We start from the raw sequence: 20,994 nt of genomic DNA on the forward strand, positions 1-20,994 counted from the left end.
ACCCGCGATAGATTTATGACAGAGGAATTATTTTCACACTCTTCAACTACAAATCATTCACTCTTCTTTAAGCTTGTAAAAAATGAAAAAAATTTTTCGCTTTTATCTTTTTTATATTCTAACCAAACCAAAAAAAAATTAGGTGATAATGAATTTTCATTACAAAATTAGGTGATAATGAATTTGCATTACATGCTTGATTTAGTTTCTTAAAGTGTTACAGAAAAAACAAAGATATCACAAAATCTTCAGATTTTTCAAGAAAAGCGATTCAAGTAAATCCTTTTAATCCTACAGCAATTTAGTAACTTATTTATGTAGGGGAACATGGGGTAAGATGATGAATTGGCCAAGATGATGAATGGGGCAAGATGACCACCTAGCGTTATCTTCAGAACTCAACTAAATATGAAAGCTGACTGTAGCTAAGAGGAAAGTAGATTATATCTACTAGATTTATTCATGCTTTTTTTTATAAATATTACTTTCGGACTGAAAGAGAAGTATTAATAAGGTTTTTCCTATATTAAAAAAATTTATCCACTGGATTTATTTCATCATCACCAGCTAAAGGTAAACAAAAGTTTCTCATTCAGTTTGTTCAATTTGGAAGCAATACAATTAGTATTAAGCTATGATAACTTATTTATGTATAATTCTGAATCATTTCGAAGATTGTGTAGCCCTATATAAATACATAAACTATTTTAAAAATTACATCACCAGTTATTTACTTATTTATAAACTTATGATGTCATGTTATTTGAGAAGTTAGTGGTGGCATGGAACTTACTCTTTTAAAGTCGCCATACTGCCCCGCATACAGGACAAAATGACGGTTTGAGGTAACATTGGTTAATGAGTTTTTTCCAGGCTGTTTTCAATTTTTATAAGATTTTTTTGATACATCAGTGACGCATAGTAATTGTCACTTCTTGATAGCTTTAGTTATTGAAACAGTTGTTAACAAAGATTTAAGTGCTTCTCAAAACCGTTCGTCATCTTTCCCCATGTTCCCCTACAATTACATCCAAGGAGTCTTTGAAGACATCGAACAAATGAAAAAAAAAAATAATAATAATAAATTATGATTGTTAACTTAAATTATCTTTTTCTTTACAGAAAACCAAAATTAAAAAAAATACAATAAATAAAAAATACATATATGAAACAAAAACTCTTTTAAATAAAATTTCGGCTCCTGAATTTCTTCTGAGTTTTTAATCAAATTTATTTTATGTTTTCTATTAATTCTCCATGGTTACGATAAAGCAAACAGGAAATTGAAAATGTCGTTGATTGCAGTAGAACATTTTTACTTATCGAACAAAAGATAAAAATCACTGAGAGAATTTAATATTCAGATGTCTCGCAACTATAAAAACTCAATCAGAATAGACATTCAAACAAACAATTATTGTCTACAGTGACGCAACGAGTTTGATTTCCGTGTAAAGCAGTCCACCAATCGCGCAAACGCATTTTATCTAGCACCGCGAGTTCGTTAAAATTCATATTTAAATAAATTAAGGTTACACCATTCAATGACGTCCATGTTTTTTCCAATAATGGGGACTTAATAGAACAAGCGATGAGAGTCAACTTCTTGATAGGTGAATGATTTGCTTCTATATTCTCAACCAGCTCACTCAAGGCTTTTGTGTCGAAATTATCACACCCAGACATGTCCAGTTCATACAAACATGACATACGCGACAGATATCTTTAGCAAAAGAAAAAGAAGTTAGCATTTGAAGAAAACTCGATTTTTTTTTTTTTTAACTCAAACTTTGTTTAGCACCGATATATTTCAAAAAATAATTTTGAAGATAAATGGGCAAACCTGACCAAAGAAAAAACGTCATTTGAATTACAAATAGATAAACTTTTTAACGATGGCGCAATAGCTGCTATCTCGCATATTTCGAAGGCAGTTAAGCTTTCTACTTTAAGGTCCGACAGTTTTGGTAAACATAGCTAAATAGTAAAAAACAAAAGAAAAAAAGAGAAAAAATCAATTAAAAAAAAAGATTAACAAAAGAAAAGTCTTTAAAAGGAATCTCGGACAAAAACAAAACTACGCCTAACAAATCTCTTAAGCTTCTTCAAGCAAACATTTGTAACTAAAAACTACTCAAGTAATGACATACCATGTGAAGATGCTTAGAAAATGGTTTGAAAGGGGAAGACTCCAAAGTAGGACGTTTTATTAATGCAATTTCAAACGAAGTAAGGGATGCCATCGTGTTGATAGTTTGCAGCACAGATGTTAGGGGGGTTTCAATACAAGAAGCTCGTAGAACTTGAAGATGAGAATCTGTGAAAAATTAAAACAAAAAAACATTACAAGATTTGCAATGCGCTGGAAACTCTCAGGAAAACCCTTTGACCTCAACATAACAAAAGTTCGTTTTCATGAACTTTTTCACGAGTATCGCTAGTTACGTCGCAATCTTGCAACTTGGATTCGTATTTTGAATTGTCTCGAGCTGTATCATTAGGCAAGGATTTTTTTAAAGAACATCGAAACAGAAAGAAGATACTCACTTTCTAACGGACATCCTGAATAAAAAGCGTCAAACCCCAACTGACAATGACGAAAACTTAAAGTAACCAATGCAACGCAAATCTTGATAGTATCTCTTAAACCGCGTTGAAACAGAGCTTTATCAGAAAAATCATTGAAGTCCATAATCAGAGTGTTAAGAGAGGATAATATTGGCTTCTAAAAAAACATTGAGAAAAAACAATCATTAGGATTTACGCAGAAAGTCTAGAGGAAAAAAAAAAAAAAAACATCTCAGAATTTAAATTTATAAAGAAATAAATTATTTAGGAAACAAATATTGTCCATTATTTTAGCACATGCAAAATTTATGTATACATTTCTAGCTGAGAGTCCGACATCCCGAGCCAGAGCAGATGACAATGTCGAATGGTGACGGTAACTTCAAAAGAAAAAAACCTGCAGGCCTTTACCTTGATGAACGTCCTATATTCTTTTTTTACTTTTTCTTCTAAATGATCTGAAAAATAACATAAACCGGCTGACGTGATGCCGATGTTTGAGATATCAAGAAAAGAGAGATTTGGTAGGGTCATCAACACAACAGCGAAGTTTTTGAAGTCATCGTCTCCTACATGCAAAAATCCTTGTGTTAAAGTAAGGAATCTACTAAGAATTTAGACAAAAAACGCAGAAAAAGGCTCTCTAACGATTTTGGTGAAAAGCAGCCATATAAAATCACCTAATAAAGTTTTTGATATATCAAGAGCATTTATATTTTCGTTGCATGGCAAACACGTCGTTAGTACAGCAATATCATCGTTTGTGAGAAACATGTTACACAACTGGAGGCGATTTAAATCAGCGGTTAACTGCTCAAGCAAGTTTTCATTGACAGCTAAAAATAATTATATTGTAAAATATATAATGAACATTAAGAAACAAATACAGGATAAAATGTACTAATTTAATTTTTAAAAAAAAACCACTTACAATATTATTTTATATTGAAAAACACGATTCATTTTTTTTTTCTCTCCTTAATTTGATGATTCTCTTTAAAGCAGAAAGAAAATATTTCTCTTTAATCGACGTAAATATTTTTTGTGAAGAAAAAAAAACCTACTTATTTTTTTGTCTTGACAAGCCAATTGAAATCTTTCTTTTAACGAAGGGAAATCGAGTTCTAATATCTCACCAACCAATTCTTCATTGTTTACTATTATATTCATTATGACATCATTCTCATTTAACAAAGCACCGTCTTTGGTCTTTAGAACTAGCCGTGCAAAAACACCACAAGCCGTCCGATACCTTGACTGAACCTAAAATAAAGTCGGGTGTTTTAAATACAGGATATTATCTCCATCCAACTATTCTATGTGCTGTGATATAAAAAAAAATTGAAGATATAAATAAAGAAGTTATTACTAATAATCAACAAGGAAAAAATTCTAAATTAAGAAAACCTTTTCAATCAGCCAACTAACATTTGCATCACCATTATTAGAGTATGGGATTAAAAAGCACGTGCCATTCACATGAACCTTAACTCTAAATACATTTTGTTTATAGTTCAGTAATTCATTTCGCGATTCTGGTAACTGAGTTTCCGATTCCAAATTTTCTGAACGTGCATCATTTATAGGGCTTGCTATAAAGCTATCGAGATGCTGCTGCCTCAATGCCATGGATTTGTTGCATCTATTTCTTTTTTTATTGTAACTTGAGAATTGGAAATCTTCTTTTGATGTAGGCAATACCTTAATTTTTGATTGACGATATCTTTTTGTTTTCGCTGAGATTTTACTCTTAGAACTTTTTGTGTGGATCGTATCTCGAGTGTTTTGTGTGTTGGGAACTTTGTTTGGGATTTTGTAGCTCAAGTTTGACATAACAGGAGAGTCATTTTTAGAAATTTCTTCACTAAAATCCTCTCCTGAATCTAAACCTATATCTAAATCATCCAGTGAATCTAGATTACAATTATCCTCATCTAAACTAGCAGTGGATGGTGTCGTTGGAATATTATCTTCCTCTATTTGTTCAAGATCAGGTGAATCTGTTATAAATAATTCTAATGGCGCATGGTTCTTTAGCTTTCTTCTTTTATAAGGAAGAATGGCATCATCATTTCCTGAAGTTTTATTAATGTATTTCTGTGCACCATCATTTGCTGATTGATTAAAAATAATGCTGTTCCGATCTTTAATGCTTATATCATGCGGCACGTACAAGTTTGATAAAAACTGCTCCACATTTTGGCGCATTATGTAAAGTTCTTTATCATCTGTATTTTCCCGAAACTCTTCCTTGTCTTCTTTTATAAGCTGGCGTACTACTTCAAGTGGAGTATTGCCCTGTTTTTAAGACAGGAAAAGAATTTTTCTAATTTTTTTTTTGCAAGTAAAAAATAAAAACATAAAATCATAATATTTTCTAAACAACTTCTTTCTTCAAAAATTATGTACTGTTTTTGTATAGTATAGCTTTTAAATATTCATTTTTAAAGGTATTTATATTTTAATATTGAAATTAACTAACAATAACAAATGAGCAGTAGTCTCACACCAATTATATATACTTTTTTTTGTTCATTAAAAAAATCATTTGTCAATAAATCAGATTATTTGTTGAAATCTTATCTTTATTGAACTGAATAGAATTTCTAAATAAGTTTTTATCATTATATTATGTCTTCTTTTTTTTAAAAAAAACTTATTACATCATTATTCCTGTTGTTAAGAGAAGCACCATGTGTTAAAAGTAGTTTGACCACATCTAAATGACCGTTTTGACAAGCATCATGTAAAGGTGTAGTGCCACCACAATGTTTACCTCCGGGGTCATTTACATCAGCTCCATTCAATATCAATAATTCAACAATATCTTGAAATAAGAGAATATAGTTTGATGAAATAACGATTTGCATTAGTGATTATTTTTTTTACAAGGGTAACAAAAGAAACTAGAGAAGGATTGCATTACAAAATTATAAAAAACACAAGTTATCAAAAAAATATCACAATCAGTTGAAATCCAAAACAAAATGTAAACTAATAGATAATTTTGAAACTAATGAATAAATAGTCTGTTGCTATGCAACAAAAATATCATTAAAAAAAGCCTTACCAACATGTCCATGATTGCATGCCTCATGAATAGGCTGCCATCCAGATGCATCTCGTGCATGAATAGATGCTCCCTAAAAAAATTTAAAACCTACACTCTGACTGGTTAACAAATCACTACATAGCTTCATTTAGGAAAAAGCCATAGTAAAAACCTGTTGCAAAAGAATCTTCACTCTCTCAGTGTTTCCTGCAATGGCTGCTACATGAAGGGGGGTTTCACCTAGAGCATTAGCCTGGTTGATCTGCAAAAGAAAATTTATCCTTTTTTAAATAAGTAAATTTGAAACAAAAAAAAAAGCAATCTGAAAATAAGGCAAGCTGTAAATCTCTATTAACCTTTGGTTTTGATTTTCTTTTTGTGCTTCTTGAAGTATGTTTGTCTGTCAAATCTTCTTCATCTTCTAGATTTCCACACTCTTGAAAGTGTAGAAGGAAGAAGAAAAAAGAAAATGCAACAATAAAAACTAAAAGATGTGATAAAATCACATTAAAAAGTGACTGTTACCATGCTCTATAAACAGCTTTTCTTCTTCATTTAAAGAAAGGCCATCTCCACTATCACTTGAATGCTCAGATTCTTCTTCAATTTCATCAATGGACTGTTCAATTTTTACTTTCAAAAAATTGTAATCTTCTTGAGTTTTACAACACAAAATGTCATCAGAAAACTGCTTATAGACACCCATCATCTGAAGTAAATCAAAATGAATATTTAACATTTATTTACATTAAATTTATTTACATTAAATTAACAATTATAACAAAATTTCAAAATGATGAAAGATTTCTAAGAAGACGTTTTAAAAATTTTAAAACTTTATATGTATTTTTGTTTATGATATAAACTTTTGAAAAAGTTATTAAAAAAAGATTGATGTGAGTAATTTACAAAGTTGTCTGCTTCTAATCAAATAACTATAGATTCTGGGCTGACAATAAAAAATTTAATATTAGATATTTACCAAATTATTTAGTAATATCTAATAATGTGCTCACTGTTTAACACAACAAAATATTATGAACACAGTTTGGCATTATATACTCACAGCAGAGTTTGGCTTTTCACTTTCTCTAGCACATTCAGCAGCAAGATCTAAGTAAACTTTTAGCTTTTCGAAGTTTTCGCTAGTAAGCTCCAATATTTTCAAGATCATACACAAAGTATCAAATTTCTGAAGTAAAAATTTAGGACAAACATTTACTTTTAGATTTTGGCTCACCAAAAAATTATGAGAGCGAGATTTAAAGAAACCTGACCTCATTATATTCAGTTTTACTGTGCATCTTTAATTCAAGCTGATAATAGAGTAATGCATCTTTGTACTGCTTACATTCATAGTATGTCAGCGCCAGTGAATTGTAAATAGGAGCTAATATACTATTAGTACTATCCAGACACAAGTCTAACTATAAAGAAAACAGTCATTACAAAATCATTTTGGAAATATGTTTAGTTATTTCAAAAATTTTTGTGCAAATATTTTTACTATAAAATTTTGAAAAAAAACTTTTTTAACTTCAAAACTTTGAAATAATATTGAGCTGATTTTAGTTTTATGTTTACCCCCAGGAGAGAAAAAATAAATGAATTTTCTTTTAAACACATACTTGTTCTTTATAGTATTTCAACGCTTGCTGTGGGGAAAACTTTGCATAGAAATCACCTAATTTTTCACATATAGAAACCAATAAATTTCTTTCTAAAGTCTCCTCATTATACTTTCGAGTTAATTGTACTCCTAAAATAGCTGAAAGAGAGATCATAAAACACAAGTAATTCCAAAAGTAGCGTTTAAATGCATGTAAAAGAGTTTAACATTTTATAGAGTGAAAAAGTCTTTTTAAATAATGCTGCTAAAAACTTCATAGTTGAGTAAGCAATAAATTTGTAACAGCATTATCTAAAATCAGAGGCACTTGTCATAATAAATTTTCCCCAAAAAAATAACTTTTTTTTTTTTTTCAAAATTGAACTTCTCAAGAAAAGTTTTAGGTTTTAGATAATATGCCATTTATTTACTGAAAGAATAAAACTTGTTTTATAAATCGATGAAAAATAAAATCTTTGCAAAAATTACCCAATTTTAGTACTTTAACTACTTCTTCGTTGCTCGGGGAAGATGAATGAACTTGCCTTAAAATTTGAATTGCTCGCTCAAATTCACTTACATGTAGAAATACCTACAAATTCAGAAAAGATGCCACAAAGTTGAAAAAAAAAATTCAGAAAAGTTTTCCTTGCTTTATTAAATACTTACAACAACTTAATTATGGCCAGCAAAACAAAAAAAATTACTATTTTATTAATTACACACTTGTGCCATAAGTAACAAAGCATCTGACTCCAGCGGTTTGCTGTGAATTTCTTTAGCAGTAGAGAGAGCTTGTTTGACATTATGCAAAGCTTTGTCCATATTATTGTTCTTAAAATAAAGACCAGCAAGACTGAAATGACAGCGGTAAATATCCTCTGGTAACTTTTGCTCTCTATTTTAAAATATATAACAACTTGATTATTTCAAAAATACAAACACTCAAAGTTTAATTAACAAAAATAAGAAGTTCGTTAAAAAAATTTATAAGAAAAAAAAAAAAAAGCAATTGCAATCAATGATGCAATGTGTCAGTTAAAAGTGCAAAATGTGTTAATCATTCATTTTTCTTAACAGAAGAAATCATTTTAATGGAGAAAGAAAAAATGTAAAAAGCAAACTGTGTGGGTTTTCAAAGAAAATCCATCAAAATCCAGGTTGAAATAGTGAAAGAGGTTTTGATGGATTGATTTAAAGAAAAATTAAAAGTGTTCAAAGTTTTTGAAACAGATTTTGAAACTGATTGTCCAAATGTTGCTTCATTTAAAAAAAAAACAACTAAGTAATTTAGACAGGGTAATTCAAAAAACATAAAACAGTTTAAAAGTTCTAACCTAGCAATGATAAGAGCTTTGTTTACAAACTTCAACGAATCAACACTATTTTCCTTTTTATCATAAACATTCCCAAGATTTAAATACAGACGAGCTCTCATCTCAAGCATTTCTTTTTCAGAGACACTGCCATACAAATGGTCACAAAGCTCAAGACTTTGAAGAAACAATTTTAAAGAAGATTCTAAGCATCTATCTATTTCTTCTTGAGATGATGTGCAGTCTGTCTGTATAAAATATGTCCGTCCTAATGTTGCTAGTGCTCGTTGTTGCTCAAGAGTGCTGTTGTTAGATTTTGCAATCTAAAAAGTTAGAAACTCAATTAAAATCAATTTAAATATTTGCATTTTAAAAAAATTTGAAAACTAAATAAATTTTATAAGCAATAAATTTTAATTATATAACCATAATATATAGTGTTAATAAAATTAAACTTTCTATGCTAAATATACAAAATATATATTTATAAAAAAAGTATTTTTCAAAAAATGATTGCACAATTTAGAAAGTTGGGAAAAGGTAATGGTAGCATTTGACAATTATTTTATAATCATCATATTTTATACTTATTCAATTAATAATTATATAACTTTTCCCCAACTTTTTAAAAAGAAGCGTTAAGTTAAAAAAACCTCAAGATACTTCTGCTGGTGGAAAAAAGCTTTTTCAAACATTTCTAATGAACAGTAAGCTTCTCCAACTTTACGATGACCTACAGCAACACCTATCGCGTCTCCTGAAACTTCACTTAAATATATTTCTTCTTTGTGCTCAATAATTGCATTTTGATGATCTCCTGAATAGTAAGATTTATTTAAAAAGTAAATTTTTTAACCGATAAAACACATTAATAAATTTTGAATCTTGTATTTTGAATCTTGTTTTATTATTATTATCTTGAATTTTGAATCATGTATTAAACAAATAAACAACAATAAACAGGCAAATAAAAATTGAGGTATTTTTTATTTGTTTTTTTTTTTTATTTTATTAACACTAAGTTTTTTTTTTTGTGCTATAAAGAAACAAATTTTAATTTTAACAACCCACATAATGGATATATAAAAAAAAATTAATATGAGGGTTGTTAAAAACAGAATCAATTTAAACAAATTAAATATAAGTAAATATGAAACATATTAAATTCTTCTTTTTTTTATCTAGAAAAAGTTGCACAATGTAGGCCTGTTAAAATACACCTGATGCACTTGTTGATAGTCATGCAACTCTCCGGTAGCAATAACTTTAAAGTGATATAATAAACTTTTAATACCATGCTCTGCATATAGCTCTCCTAAACAATTGCAAATCTTTGCGGCTTCAAGAAAATCATCACGTTCTTTGGCTTTTTTCTTTTGGATTCGATAATCTAAACATATTCTAAAAGATACTTTTATGGTTTTACAAAAATTCATAATTAAAAAATTTTTTATAAATGTAAAAACTGATATTACCAAAATGTAATAAAAAAAAGATATTGTTCTGTTTTAAAGAATAATAATAATAATAATAATAATAATAATAATAATAATAATAATAATAATAATAATAATAATAATAATAATAATAATAATAATAAATAATAATAATAATAATAATAAATAATAATAATAATAATAATAAATAATTAATAATAATAATAATAATAATAATAATAATAATAATAATTAATAATAATAATAATAATAATAATAATAATAATAATAATAATAATAATAATAATAATAATAATAATAATAATAATAATAATAATAATAATAATAATAATAATTAATAATAATAATAATAATAATAGTAATAATAATAATAATAACAAAAAAATCTGAGTCTTGTCACATAAAAAACAAGCATTAGTTTAATTGGTTAACTTCAAAATAAAAAACTAGAAAATCAGCCAAAGTGAAGACATTTTCAGTTTTAGTGTTTTTTTTTGTGCTTTCTCCGTTATTACATTTTGTTATAAAATTTTCATATGAAAAATTTATTTTAAAATCAAAAAACTGGTTTACAATAAATTAAAGAAAATTTCAAAACTCATATTTTTACATGACCATGAAATAAAAGTAAAATTTTTTATTTTAAAATTGCACCTACTACATGTTAAAGTATAAAAAAATATTTTGTTTAAAAACCCATTTTTGCTGTTAGGTGAAATTTGAACCTGAATATTTTTTTAATTCTGAATAATATCTTTCATTCAAGTCTGAATAATATTTAAATTTATGAAGTATTTTAGAAATTCGAATTCAAATTCAAAATGAAATTTTAATATTTTTCCCTTTTTAAATTTTTTTATATACACACAAAATAAGTATATATATTTTCATGTCAGCGTAGTACTTGAAAATTAATTTGAGTGAAAGTTAATTACAGGTGCATAGCTTCATTTTTTGTTATCTTAATGCTTAGATTAAAAGCAATATAACTTTTGTAAATACCGTATTAAAAAAACTCATAAGATGAAAGATGAAAGAAACAACAGTAAGTTAAACAGAAGATTTAGCTGTGTAAGAGTACAGGGTGCTGCATTAAATTCAAATATCAATATAACTGAAGGTTACCCTGATTTTGACCCTGATGACAGTGAGATTGTTAAAATAAATATTTGCTATCATGATCCAAAGTGACACTAAAATTGTTTTAATATTTACTTATTCTCAGCTTTTCCCTTTTTTTATCAGATAGACCAAATGTTATTGGCTATCTAGCAAATAAACAGTAATTTAAGCAACTATTTTTCAACTTTAATTTTTAAAGAGTTCCCACCTGACAATGCAGCCACATCATCTAAAGCACTTGGTCAGCATAGAAAGAAATACAAAAAAAGAAGAAAATGGAATGGAAGAAATCACTCATGTCTAGAATATTCTACTTTGCATTAGATTGTTCATTAAAGAATATAAACAAAGTTAAATTTAAAAAAAATTGTAGTAAAAGTGATGATAGGTATCTCTATGATTGCTTTTACCACAGGAGAAGAGCAACCCAAACCCCTGTTTGCCATGATGCAGCATTGGGATCTTGCTAATTGTGTTTATGTACTAATTTTTAACAATACAGGTGCAATATGAGGTTCAAGCCTTGTTTCAATATCTCTTCAGGCAGTGAAGAGACATTGAACTGTAACTTGTCATAAAAATTGCATATTAGATTTGAATTTGGTATATCAAAATCTAATCAATTATTTGTTGACCTGTGTTAGTTATTAATTAGATGCAAGTAATTAAAAATTATTTTTAAACCTTAAATTTTAAAAATTATTTTTAAATATTAAGTTTTTAAAACCATTTTTACAACTTAAGTTTTAATGGGCTAATATAATTTTTTATTTATAAATATTCAACTCTTCTATATTGTTATTATAAACTACACAAGCACTGGTGATTACAGCTATGACTATTTTACATAAGCTACACAAGCACTGGTGTTTACAGCTATGACTATTTTACATAAGTAGAAGCTTAAGAGCATATTAGAAAAGACTTTCTCACATTATATTATCTAAAATTATGTCATCTTAAACCAAGTTTTAGATGATATATTAATATATGAAATGTTAAAAGAATGTTAGCTTCTAAATGAACCAACATTCTTCTAAAATTTCCAGCAACAATATTGTATTAAATATCAAACTTTTAGATGTCAACCTGTAAAAATATTGATAGTTTTGAAAAAAAAAAGAAAAATTACCACGTATCTCTTTTGCTTCTTTCATATTGGTGCTCACTAATATCAGGATATTACATCATCTACATGTCATACCATGATGTCATTATCTTTTTGTGAATATATTCTTTACACAATAAAGTTTTAAAAAGTTAAGATTTTGTAATTGAAACAGAAATAAAAAAAAAAAAAAAACCTAACACAAACGTTTTTCAATTCAAAGAAAGAAACTGACTTCATAAATAGGACATTTAATACACCGAAACAACAGTAGATAATAGCAAAACAATAGTGTACTCTTAATTTTATTTTTACTTTTAGTCGTATTTCTTGTACCATCTTATAAAAGACAAAAGTAAAAATTCCTTAGATATAAAATTAATTTATAGTAATCATCATAATTTTTAAATTTGACTTTTGATGTAAAGTAAACTTGTTTGTTAATGAATGTCAATACCAAACGAATAGGCTTACTGAAAGAAATTATCCTGTTATATTTAAATATTGTAGAAACTGTGTATAAAAACTGCAGGAGTTGTAATTTTGTAAAGAAATTATATCTGCTTCAAACAAGAAGATATTAAAACTTAAAGTTAGTTCTCTTTTACATCAAAAGTACTTTGTAAAAACACTTTTGCAAGTGAATAAATTATTTAAACACTTACATTTTTGATATTAGTAGGATAAAAAATGCTCATTAATGATAAAAAAAAAAAAAATTGGTAAAAAGAATAAAAAACTTCATTCTCTATAACAACATTTTATTATTTTCTCCTTTGATTTCTTTTATATCTTCAATCTGTATTGCAATCAGTTTGAAAATTAAAGAATGTGTGTCTTGATTGTTAAAAATGTTGCTTGGTTACTAAAAATGGGAGTTATTGAAAAATATCAAAACAGTAGTGATGAGATAAAAAAAATCTTTGCAAAAATAAATAATACATTTTTTCTAAAATTTTTACACTCAGTTATCGCATTGCAAAGTAAACAGGTTTATTTTATATTGCAATATCTTGCAGCATAATGCACTTACAATTTGCTGCTAAGTGATGAATTGATTTTATTGGGCTAATGCTTGTTTTATTCTTGTTTTGCTTGAGATGCATCAGCTTCTTGAAAAGTGGTGATTTCATCATATTGTTCAAGTGCCACTTGAAGATTATCAATGACATCAGTAACTTCCAAATTGCTATTAACATCTAAACTGCTGTTACTATAATAAGAATAATAGCCATGATAAAATTTTTGAAATTGCATGCATACTGGGAAAATAAATTACATATTAGCAAAAAAAATCTGGAAAAAAGCAAGTACTTCTCCACCTATTCGAACTTGGATCGATTTCAGTAACAGGATAGTAGCTTAAGAGTTTAAATATGTTGATATCTTCCTTCTTCTCTTTAGGTACTATAAACCTCACAACTCCAATAAAAGCAGCAAAAGGAAAACTGGAGAAAAAAAAAACAAAACAGAGTGATGATGATAAATCATAACTTCTTGTTAATACAATATAATTTTAAAGTACCAAGAAAAAATGTTAGAAATTAAAAAACCTCATGCCAGTTCCTATTATTGCACCAACCACCATTTTCCTCCAACCCGAAAAACAGTTGTATAGAACTCCAGTCAGAGCTGAAGAAATATACATAACACAAAATTACTGTTTATAATAATGTATAGCTGTTATAATTGTAAAAAATAAGTTATAAATATAATGTATAATTGTTTAATATGATATGATATATGCAATTGCAAATTATGCTTATGACAAACTTATTGTAACATACAATTATTAAGACAAATTATTTTAAAAAGTTTCTTTTTACTAAAAAAAACTTTTGTTAACTTTTATACCATTTATAATTACAAAACCTTTTTGAAAATGTCCCTATAAAAAATTTTTAGAAAACATAATTCATGTTTACAGAATTTAAAGGTTTGAATTTTCTTCGTTTTCTTTGTTGAGGCTTTGTTTTCTTTGCTCTCTTTGTTGAGGCTGTTCAACTAATCAGTTGTTGATTTACAAACAATTTTTTGACTAACTAATAAGTTTAGAATCATTGTAGCTTTGTAGCTCTTCTATTTTCTGGTACAAAATAATATATTTTTTATACATATGAAATGTTGAAAAAAAAATTTCTTCCTTTCTTTTCCAAGATTGACATTTCTAAAAATTTCTAAAATGTCACAATTAAAACTGGAGACTTGGAACATGTACAGTAACTACCAAATATTTGATCCTGCCCAACATTGCCAAACTGTCACTTCACTTAAACCTAGAAATTATTCCAACCCAATTTGACTTAACTCAATTCACCTACTAAGATATATTTTAACCCAACCAAACCCATATTGACTAATTTAACAACTAATATGTTGCTATAGACTATGTTAGACTTTCCAAGTTTTTCCAATGAGACCTAAGACAATGAACATTATGTAAACTCCATTGATATGTTAAGGCTTATTTTCTAAAAAATGAAAAAAATAAAAAATATATTAAACTTGTAAACCACAGCAGTGATTGGAGCCATGATGAAACAATCTACTTCCAGTAATTTATCTCACACAGAAACTTAAAACACAAACTCAAGCAGTTATTATAGAATTACTACCTGCAAGTAGAGACTAATTTTATCAAGATGTTGTTGAAGAGCATTTGATAGAGTGATAGCAAATCATGTGAGGAAAAAGAGCTAAATTGGATTAACAGTTATAAAGTCAGATTTATTCATTACACATTGAAACTGAGTTTCTAAAGTTGAAGATATTCTTATTCCAATAAGTCACCTTAAGGCACATTGTTGACACTGAAAGTTTGCTTGTTGCTGATACTGCTATTATGTGGTGAATAAAAAAAAGAAGTTAAAAATGAATTTAGTCATGATTTGCAAGATGCACCTTTACTAGGCTGGCCAGCTACTATCACTACTTTAAAAAGTACCTCTGATGACAGTGGATTAGCCATAGACTTACTTCAAATATCAGGTGTAACAGATGGTAAAGTGTAAGGTGTAAGGTGTAAGGTGTAACAGATGAGAACACTAGGGAAATTTTAAAAGGTCTTTTGTGATAGCAATCAAATATGATGTAAGATATTATACTCAAAATAGACAAAAGAAATATTGCTGTTTGAAAACAGTGATCTCAATGTGATTGTTTGGAACGGGGATTTTCAAGCACTATAAAACTTATTAGTGTAGAATCAAAACAGGTACTTTTGAGAATCTTTAATGCATCTTACTGATGGCGCCTTGCTGGCTTATACTAAACCTAACAGACAACACTCTTTGCACCCTTTTTGATGATTGAACATCCTCTTAATCTTTGATATGTTGCCCCTGGTTGCTACTTTTATTGTTCTGCTATCATTCACTCAAATTTTTGATGTATGCACTCTATCACACATTTCAGAGCATATAATACATATCATAAAAAACACCAACTTATGCACTCATTTATGTTACAGCTATTTCCTGTATTTGACAGATACTCCACAATTTGGCCTAGTTGCATTTAAGCTTTGGTTTGTCTTGGTTTTTTTTTACAACAGAAAATGAAAGAATGCTTATTTTATTTACATATATATATATATATATATATATATATATATATATATATATATATATATATATATATATATATATATATATATATATATATATATATATATATATATGTATTAAGGTGGGTCGAAATGTAAAAAATATTAAGTTGGAGATCCTGTACATGTCTAAAAAGTTGCTTTTTGATGTACTCGTTTGAAAAAACCTCACTTTTTATTTTATGGACAGTGTCTACAGGTCCCAACTCTGACTAGAAAGACTACATAAATACCTAATGTTAGTGTAATGTATTGCAATGTATTACAAATTAAAAATAATGTAAACTGTAACGAATCAATGTTAAACAGCAACAATACAAAGTTGTTTAACCTAACTGTTAATAAAATCTTTCTTGCTGTCTATTTTTGGTATCTCTAATCTGGATTTCTTACTCTGTAACACCATGCCATGACGGGACTTTCTCCCATAAACTTTACAGCTCGCAGCGCTAACGTCTTTAATTGTTCTCTCTACTGCCTGTGAATGACATGGAACATCGGGCAGTAGTATTGGATGTGTGTAAGTAAGTTGATCATTTAAAAGGTGTGATAGCATTGGAGGAGATGTAACATTACTCTGGTCCCAGTCAATCATGTTAATGAACGATGTCGCAGCCAAATTTAATGTTATATCCTTCTTATCAAAGACGCGAACCGGTATGTTACTATTAGTCTGCTTCTCTCTTGCTCTTATTATTTGTTCTACTGAAAAACGACGGACTTCCATATCACTATCACTAACTGCAGCTAACAGAATGTTTTCAGCATGTGCAAAGTAGCAGTTATTTTCGAGAACAGGACGAACCAAAGCCTGATCTAATGCATCAAGTTCCTGAAACAACTGAACTAAGTAAAAGAAGTTGTTAGCACCATTTTGGCAAGAAGAATTTGATTTGATTTTGAACCAAGAGGGTCCGTAAAAGTTCAAAATGAAATGCGTTACTCTTCTGAGAGGTTCAGATGCCACCTCTCTAGACATGTAGAGACGCAAAATCCTGTTCGCTTTCGTCAACCACCGAGCATGACTTATATTTCCAGGTAAACTCTTCTCGAGGAAATCAATGTCTGTAGAAGCCTGACGTCCACGCTGTACTGCTAGACATGCTTTCAAAAAGTACAGTTGGTCTGTGCTAAGATCCTTCTTGACAGCTTCATCACAATCAGTCACCTTACCAGTAATGGGCAAATAATTAACGACAGGCAATTCATTCGGATCATATTCTAGAGCTGAGCTAATTGTACCTGTCGATGTGGAAGGTCCTGTAGTTCGAGCAAAATCCACGCCTGCCAAAAACCTTCTAAATGGCAGCTCGTTACAGTGTAGAAGGCATACCAACCACTGTAATGGTCTACCTAAGTTCTCCTCCAATTTTCTTATGATTCCGTTGCTTTTACCTGTATTATTATTTGTGCCATCACACACAACACCTTGAATGCTTTCTACGGAGTTTGTCTCTATAATAACTGACATTAACTCCTTTGTTATATCAGCAGCTTTACTACTTTCAGGAACTACATGATCGATGTATATGTTTCCTGGATACGAGACAATACTATAGTGTTCTTCTTTTTTACTTCTTCTACAACCAAAACTCTCAACTAATGTAGCGTCTTGTTTTCCATCAAAGCCTATACAGCAAAATTCCTTATTGCTCTGCATATGTTCTTCAACCAGAGTATCTCTCAAGAAATTCCTTTGTCGACGTAGCTTTGAAGGATCAAGAATTGTTGCTGAAGACAACATACTGAGGTCTTTTAAAACAGCATTAACAATAAGACATGTATCTCTGTTGCTAATTTTGCATCGATCAACTGCTTTACATAATTCCTTGTACTTGTTTCTGTTCTGCACTGATACTGTCTCTTCCTCTGATGTATAATTACTTTCAGATGTGTTACGCTCATCCTCATCAATATCTTTCTCAGTTTCATATTCAACCTCTTTTGACTGTGCTTCATCACACACTAATTTCATAAACTTGCGTTTTTGTCTCTTTTCCAGTGTTGCTGTCGTTTCTTTGTCTACTCCACCAATTATCATATTTCTAACAGTTTTCTGGTCAACCCAGAAATCCCACTCTATCAATGGAATTTTATTTGGCAGTGGGCACGTGCATAAGTTCCTATCTCTAATGCCCGAATCAAAGCATTTGCAGGTACAAATGTCAAATAACTGCTGAAAAGAATTCAACTTTTCAGTGAACGTGTCTGATGTTCTTTTTGCATCTGAATATTTTTCAAGTGTATGTACTTTATCCATAAGTCTTCTAACCCTAATGATTGTGCTATTCACTTCTATTGTGGGAATACTTGCTTTTGAATAAATACATTTCACTCTGTCTGCTAAAATTGAATATCTTTCTTGCAAGCTAATTTCTAATACTGTTTTCTGATTATAATAGAACGCCTTAATAACGTCTTCATATGATGGGATTTGATTTTCAGGAAGATCAACTAACTGTCCAAACAATGGATGTTTAGTTGCACTTCGTGTACACATAAATATGGATATTTATTATATTTGTCTAAAATAATAAAAAAAACTACAACAAGTTATGGTTACAATAAATAAAAGCTGTTAAAACAATTTTTCATAAGAATTTAGTCAATAAATATTCCAATATTTATACAGACTATAATATGTTTAGCCCTCTCATAAATAGGCCTACATGTTAAACGAAGTGATCTTTCTACAGTCTAAACTATAGCCTACTGTAGTATACATCTATATTAGCCTACTTGAATTTTACTATAGATCTATTATTGCAAAGAAGAAAATAAAATTACAAAATAATATATTAGATATTTTGCTTGTTTCTAAAAAATCCAGCACATGGTTTGTTGCTAATGTTGGTGACGTCACATGTAAATAACGTTATAAAATTTATTCCATTTCTTTTTTAGCACTTGTAGTTAGGTGCTAAACCATTTGCCAACGCATTTTAGTCCATGATTTATAGTTGGTACGTATTTAGACTGTACCAAGGAAATGGTTAAAATACATCAAATAAGGTAAGGCTTTAATCAAAAGTTGGGACCCCTAAACGTTTCATAAAAAATCTTTAAATATTATTTTCATACTGTACTGATGCCAAGACAACTTTTTATTCATGTACAGGAAAGATAAAAAAATTCGACCCACCCTAATATGTATATATATATATATATACACATATATGCATATATGTGCATATATACATATATAAATATATATATGCATATATATATATACATACATACATACATACATACATACATACATACATACATACATACATACATACATACATACATACATACATACATACATACATACATACATACATACATATATACATATATGCGTACATACATACATACATATACATGTATAGAATGGAGAGCATTTGAAGCAGCTTGTTGCTTGACAATTACTTTTAAACCAATTCACCTTTCTTATTGAAAGTTTTAGTCAGTGAACCAGAATTTTTTTATCTATTGCTTCCCTTTCTGATTTAAAACACTTAATTATTCTACATACACAAGTTGATGAGTCTTGGTGTTTACATCTTTTCTCAGTTGTTTTTAACTTTTTTTCTTTCTGTTTTATCATTTGCTTACAAGATAGATTGATAAATCTTCGTGTGTAAGTCTTCTCCCGGTCATTGTCTTCTTTCCGCTTTATCGTTTTTTTATATGGCAGGTTGAATAAGCCTGTGTACGTCTTTTCTCAGTTGTTGTTTTTAACTTAACCCTTTTCGCTTTATCATTTATTTATATGAAGAGTTGACAAGTCATCTTGTGTACGTTATAATAGTTTCAGTTTCAATAGCTACATAATAGTTCTATTAAATTCTATATAATGTCAGTTTAGGTTTCACTCAACAAATGGATTTTTTACTTTTACCTGTTGTTTTTATCATTTTCATAGAAAAGGACAATCAAATTCTGAATATCTCTTGTTCTTATTCTCAATACCTGTAATTTATATAGTGTTTGTAAAACAAAGTATTATTTTAAGTATGTGTATAACAATTTAACAGCATAAAGTATGTAATTTGTTAAACTAATTTATACTAATTATATTAACTTTATACTAATTATATTAATTATGTAAGTTTACACTTATTATATTAATTATATAATAGATTACATTAATTAAAAGTTATGTTTTAGAACTTAGTGAACACCAGTTATAAAGATAAATTTAGTTTACACAGTTTTTATTAACAAAAAAAAATAGTATAAATACCTCCAGCTCCCAGCAAGTTAAGGCTATCATTGTTATTTGTTGTCTCGCTTAACACAACCATGGCAAGACTTTTTTTATAAAAATTTAGAACAAAAATTTAGAATAAATATTTTTAAACAAAACTTCAATAACAAATATCTATTATTCTTAGAAAAAGCTAATCTGTAGCTACTTACCTGTAAAATCCAGAAAATAAACCTGCTCTCCAACCAAATCTGCACCCATTTTTCACGAATCCCAAGAACACTCTGCCATGATATTGTCTCTGTTAATAAACAGATTACATTTGAAAACTTTTAAACAAATTTTTTTATGGTTATCAAAAAAAATAATACATACGTACATGAGCATGAGTGACAGATTTATAAACTTCTAACTTTGTATTTTCAATATGTTCAACTGCTCCAACACGAGCACCGATCCTACCACCAATAAAAAACCCAGCCAAGCAACCGGCTAAAATACTTCTGTCTACTAATAACATTTTTGGATGGTGTAAACCAGTTTCACTAAAGAGAAACAAAAAAAACCATTTAAAGATCCTCGTTGAGGTCATTGTATCTGTTAATTTTATCATTATGATTAAGAAAAACACTCCAAAAGTAGTGCAAAACATACTTATCTATGGTAAATAGTTTGGAGAGTTTAGATATTGCACTTTCATTCTCTAGAGTGTTTCCTTGCATCCTACAAAGCTCCCATTAAATTTAATGCACTGAAATTCTAAACAATTTTATTACCATTAGAATTGCTGAGTTCTATAAAACAATTTTTTAAAATATTGATAAAATACTTTAAAAAGATTGTTGAGGCTCTTGAAGGTTATTAGGATTTACTTTAATTTCTAGAAAAAAATTTAACATATGATTTAAAGTACACAATAATGACAAATTAAATAAAACAAAAAACATACAACTATAAAAAAGT

General features: G+C 28.6%; 2 protein-coding genes across 3 annotated transcripts; both read right to left on the reverse strand.

Moving 5' to 3' along the window:
• Nucleotides 1-1,080: 1,080 nt before the first annotated feature.
• On the reverse strand, nt 1,081-12,534 carry LOC145187730 (tonsoku-like protein). 2 transcript variants are annotated; one of them, XR_016447652.1, is made up of 22 exons: nt 12,257-12,534; nt 9,840-9,935; nt 9,199-9,362; nt 8,567-8,868; nt 7,956-8,127; nt 7,719-7,821; nt 7,249-7,388; nt 6,898-7,047; nt 6,687-6,812; nt 6,146-6,329; nt 5,977-6,056; nt 5,793-5,882; nt 5,639-5,711; nt 5,232-5,395; nt 3,976-4,866; nt 3,633-3,831; nt 3,249-3,404; nt 2,885-3,137; nt 2,548-2,725; nt 2,151-2,317; nt 1,844-1,977; nt 1,081-1,723 (listed from the first exon to the last, which is right to left on the reverse strand). XR_016447652.1 is itself a non-coding variant. In XM_090073111.1 (22 exons), exons 1-22 carry the CDS (start codon nt 12,279-12,281, stop codon nt 1,390-1,392), a joined length of 4,086 nt encoding a protein of 1,361 aa, XP_089929237.1. In that variant the 5' UTR covers nt 12,282-12,534; the 3' UTR covers nt 1,267-1,389. The 2 variants fall into 2 exon arrangements, 1 of the variants encoding a protein (XP_089929237.1); XM_090073111.1 differs by having other exon boundaries at nt 1,267-1,723; nt 2,980-3,137.
• Nucleotides 12,535-12,976: 442 nt separating this feature from the next.
• On the reverse strand, nt 12,977-20,858 carry LOC145187816 (complex I assembly factor TIMMDC1, mitochondrial-like). The gene is made up of 8 exons (XM_080064298.2): nt 20,686-20,858; nt 20,411-20,576; nt 20,244-20,332; nt 20,068-20,135; nt 13,786-13,864; nt 13,555-13,680; nt 13,266-13,445; nt 12,977-13,097 (listed from the first exon to the last, which is right to left on the reverse strand). The coding sequence occupies exons 1-7, from the start codon at nt 20,751-20,753 to the stop codon at nt 13,313-13,315; spliced, it is 729 nt and encodes a 242-aa protein (XP_079920424.2). The 5' UTR covers nt 20,754-20,858; the 3' UTR covers nt 12,977-13,097; nt 13,266-13,312.
• Nucleotides 20,859-20,994: the final 136 nt, after the last annotated feature.

The sequence above is a fragment of the Hydra viridissima genome, unplaced genomic scaffold, assembly GCF_058129835.1.
Source record: "Hydra viridissima isolate aposymbiotic clone 2 unplaced genomic scaffold, HvirCarnegie_v1 scaffold_1, whole genome shotgun sequence".
Classification (NCBI taxonomy): domain Eukaryota; kingdom Metazoa; phylum Cnidaria; class Hydrozoa; order Anthoathecata; family Hydridae; genus Hydra; species Hydra viridissima.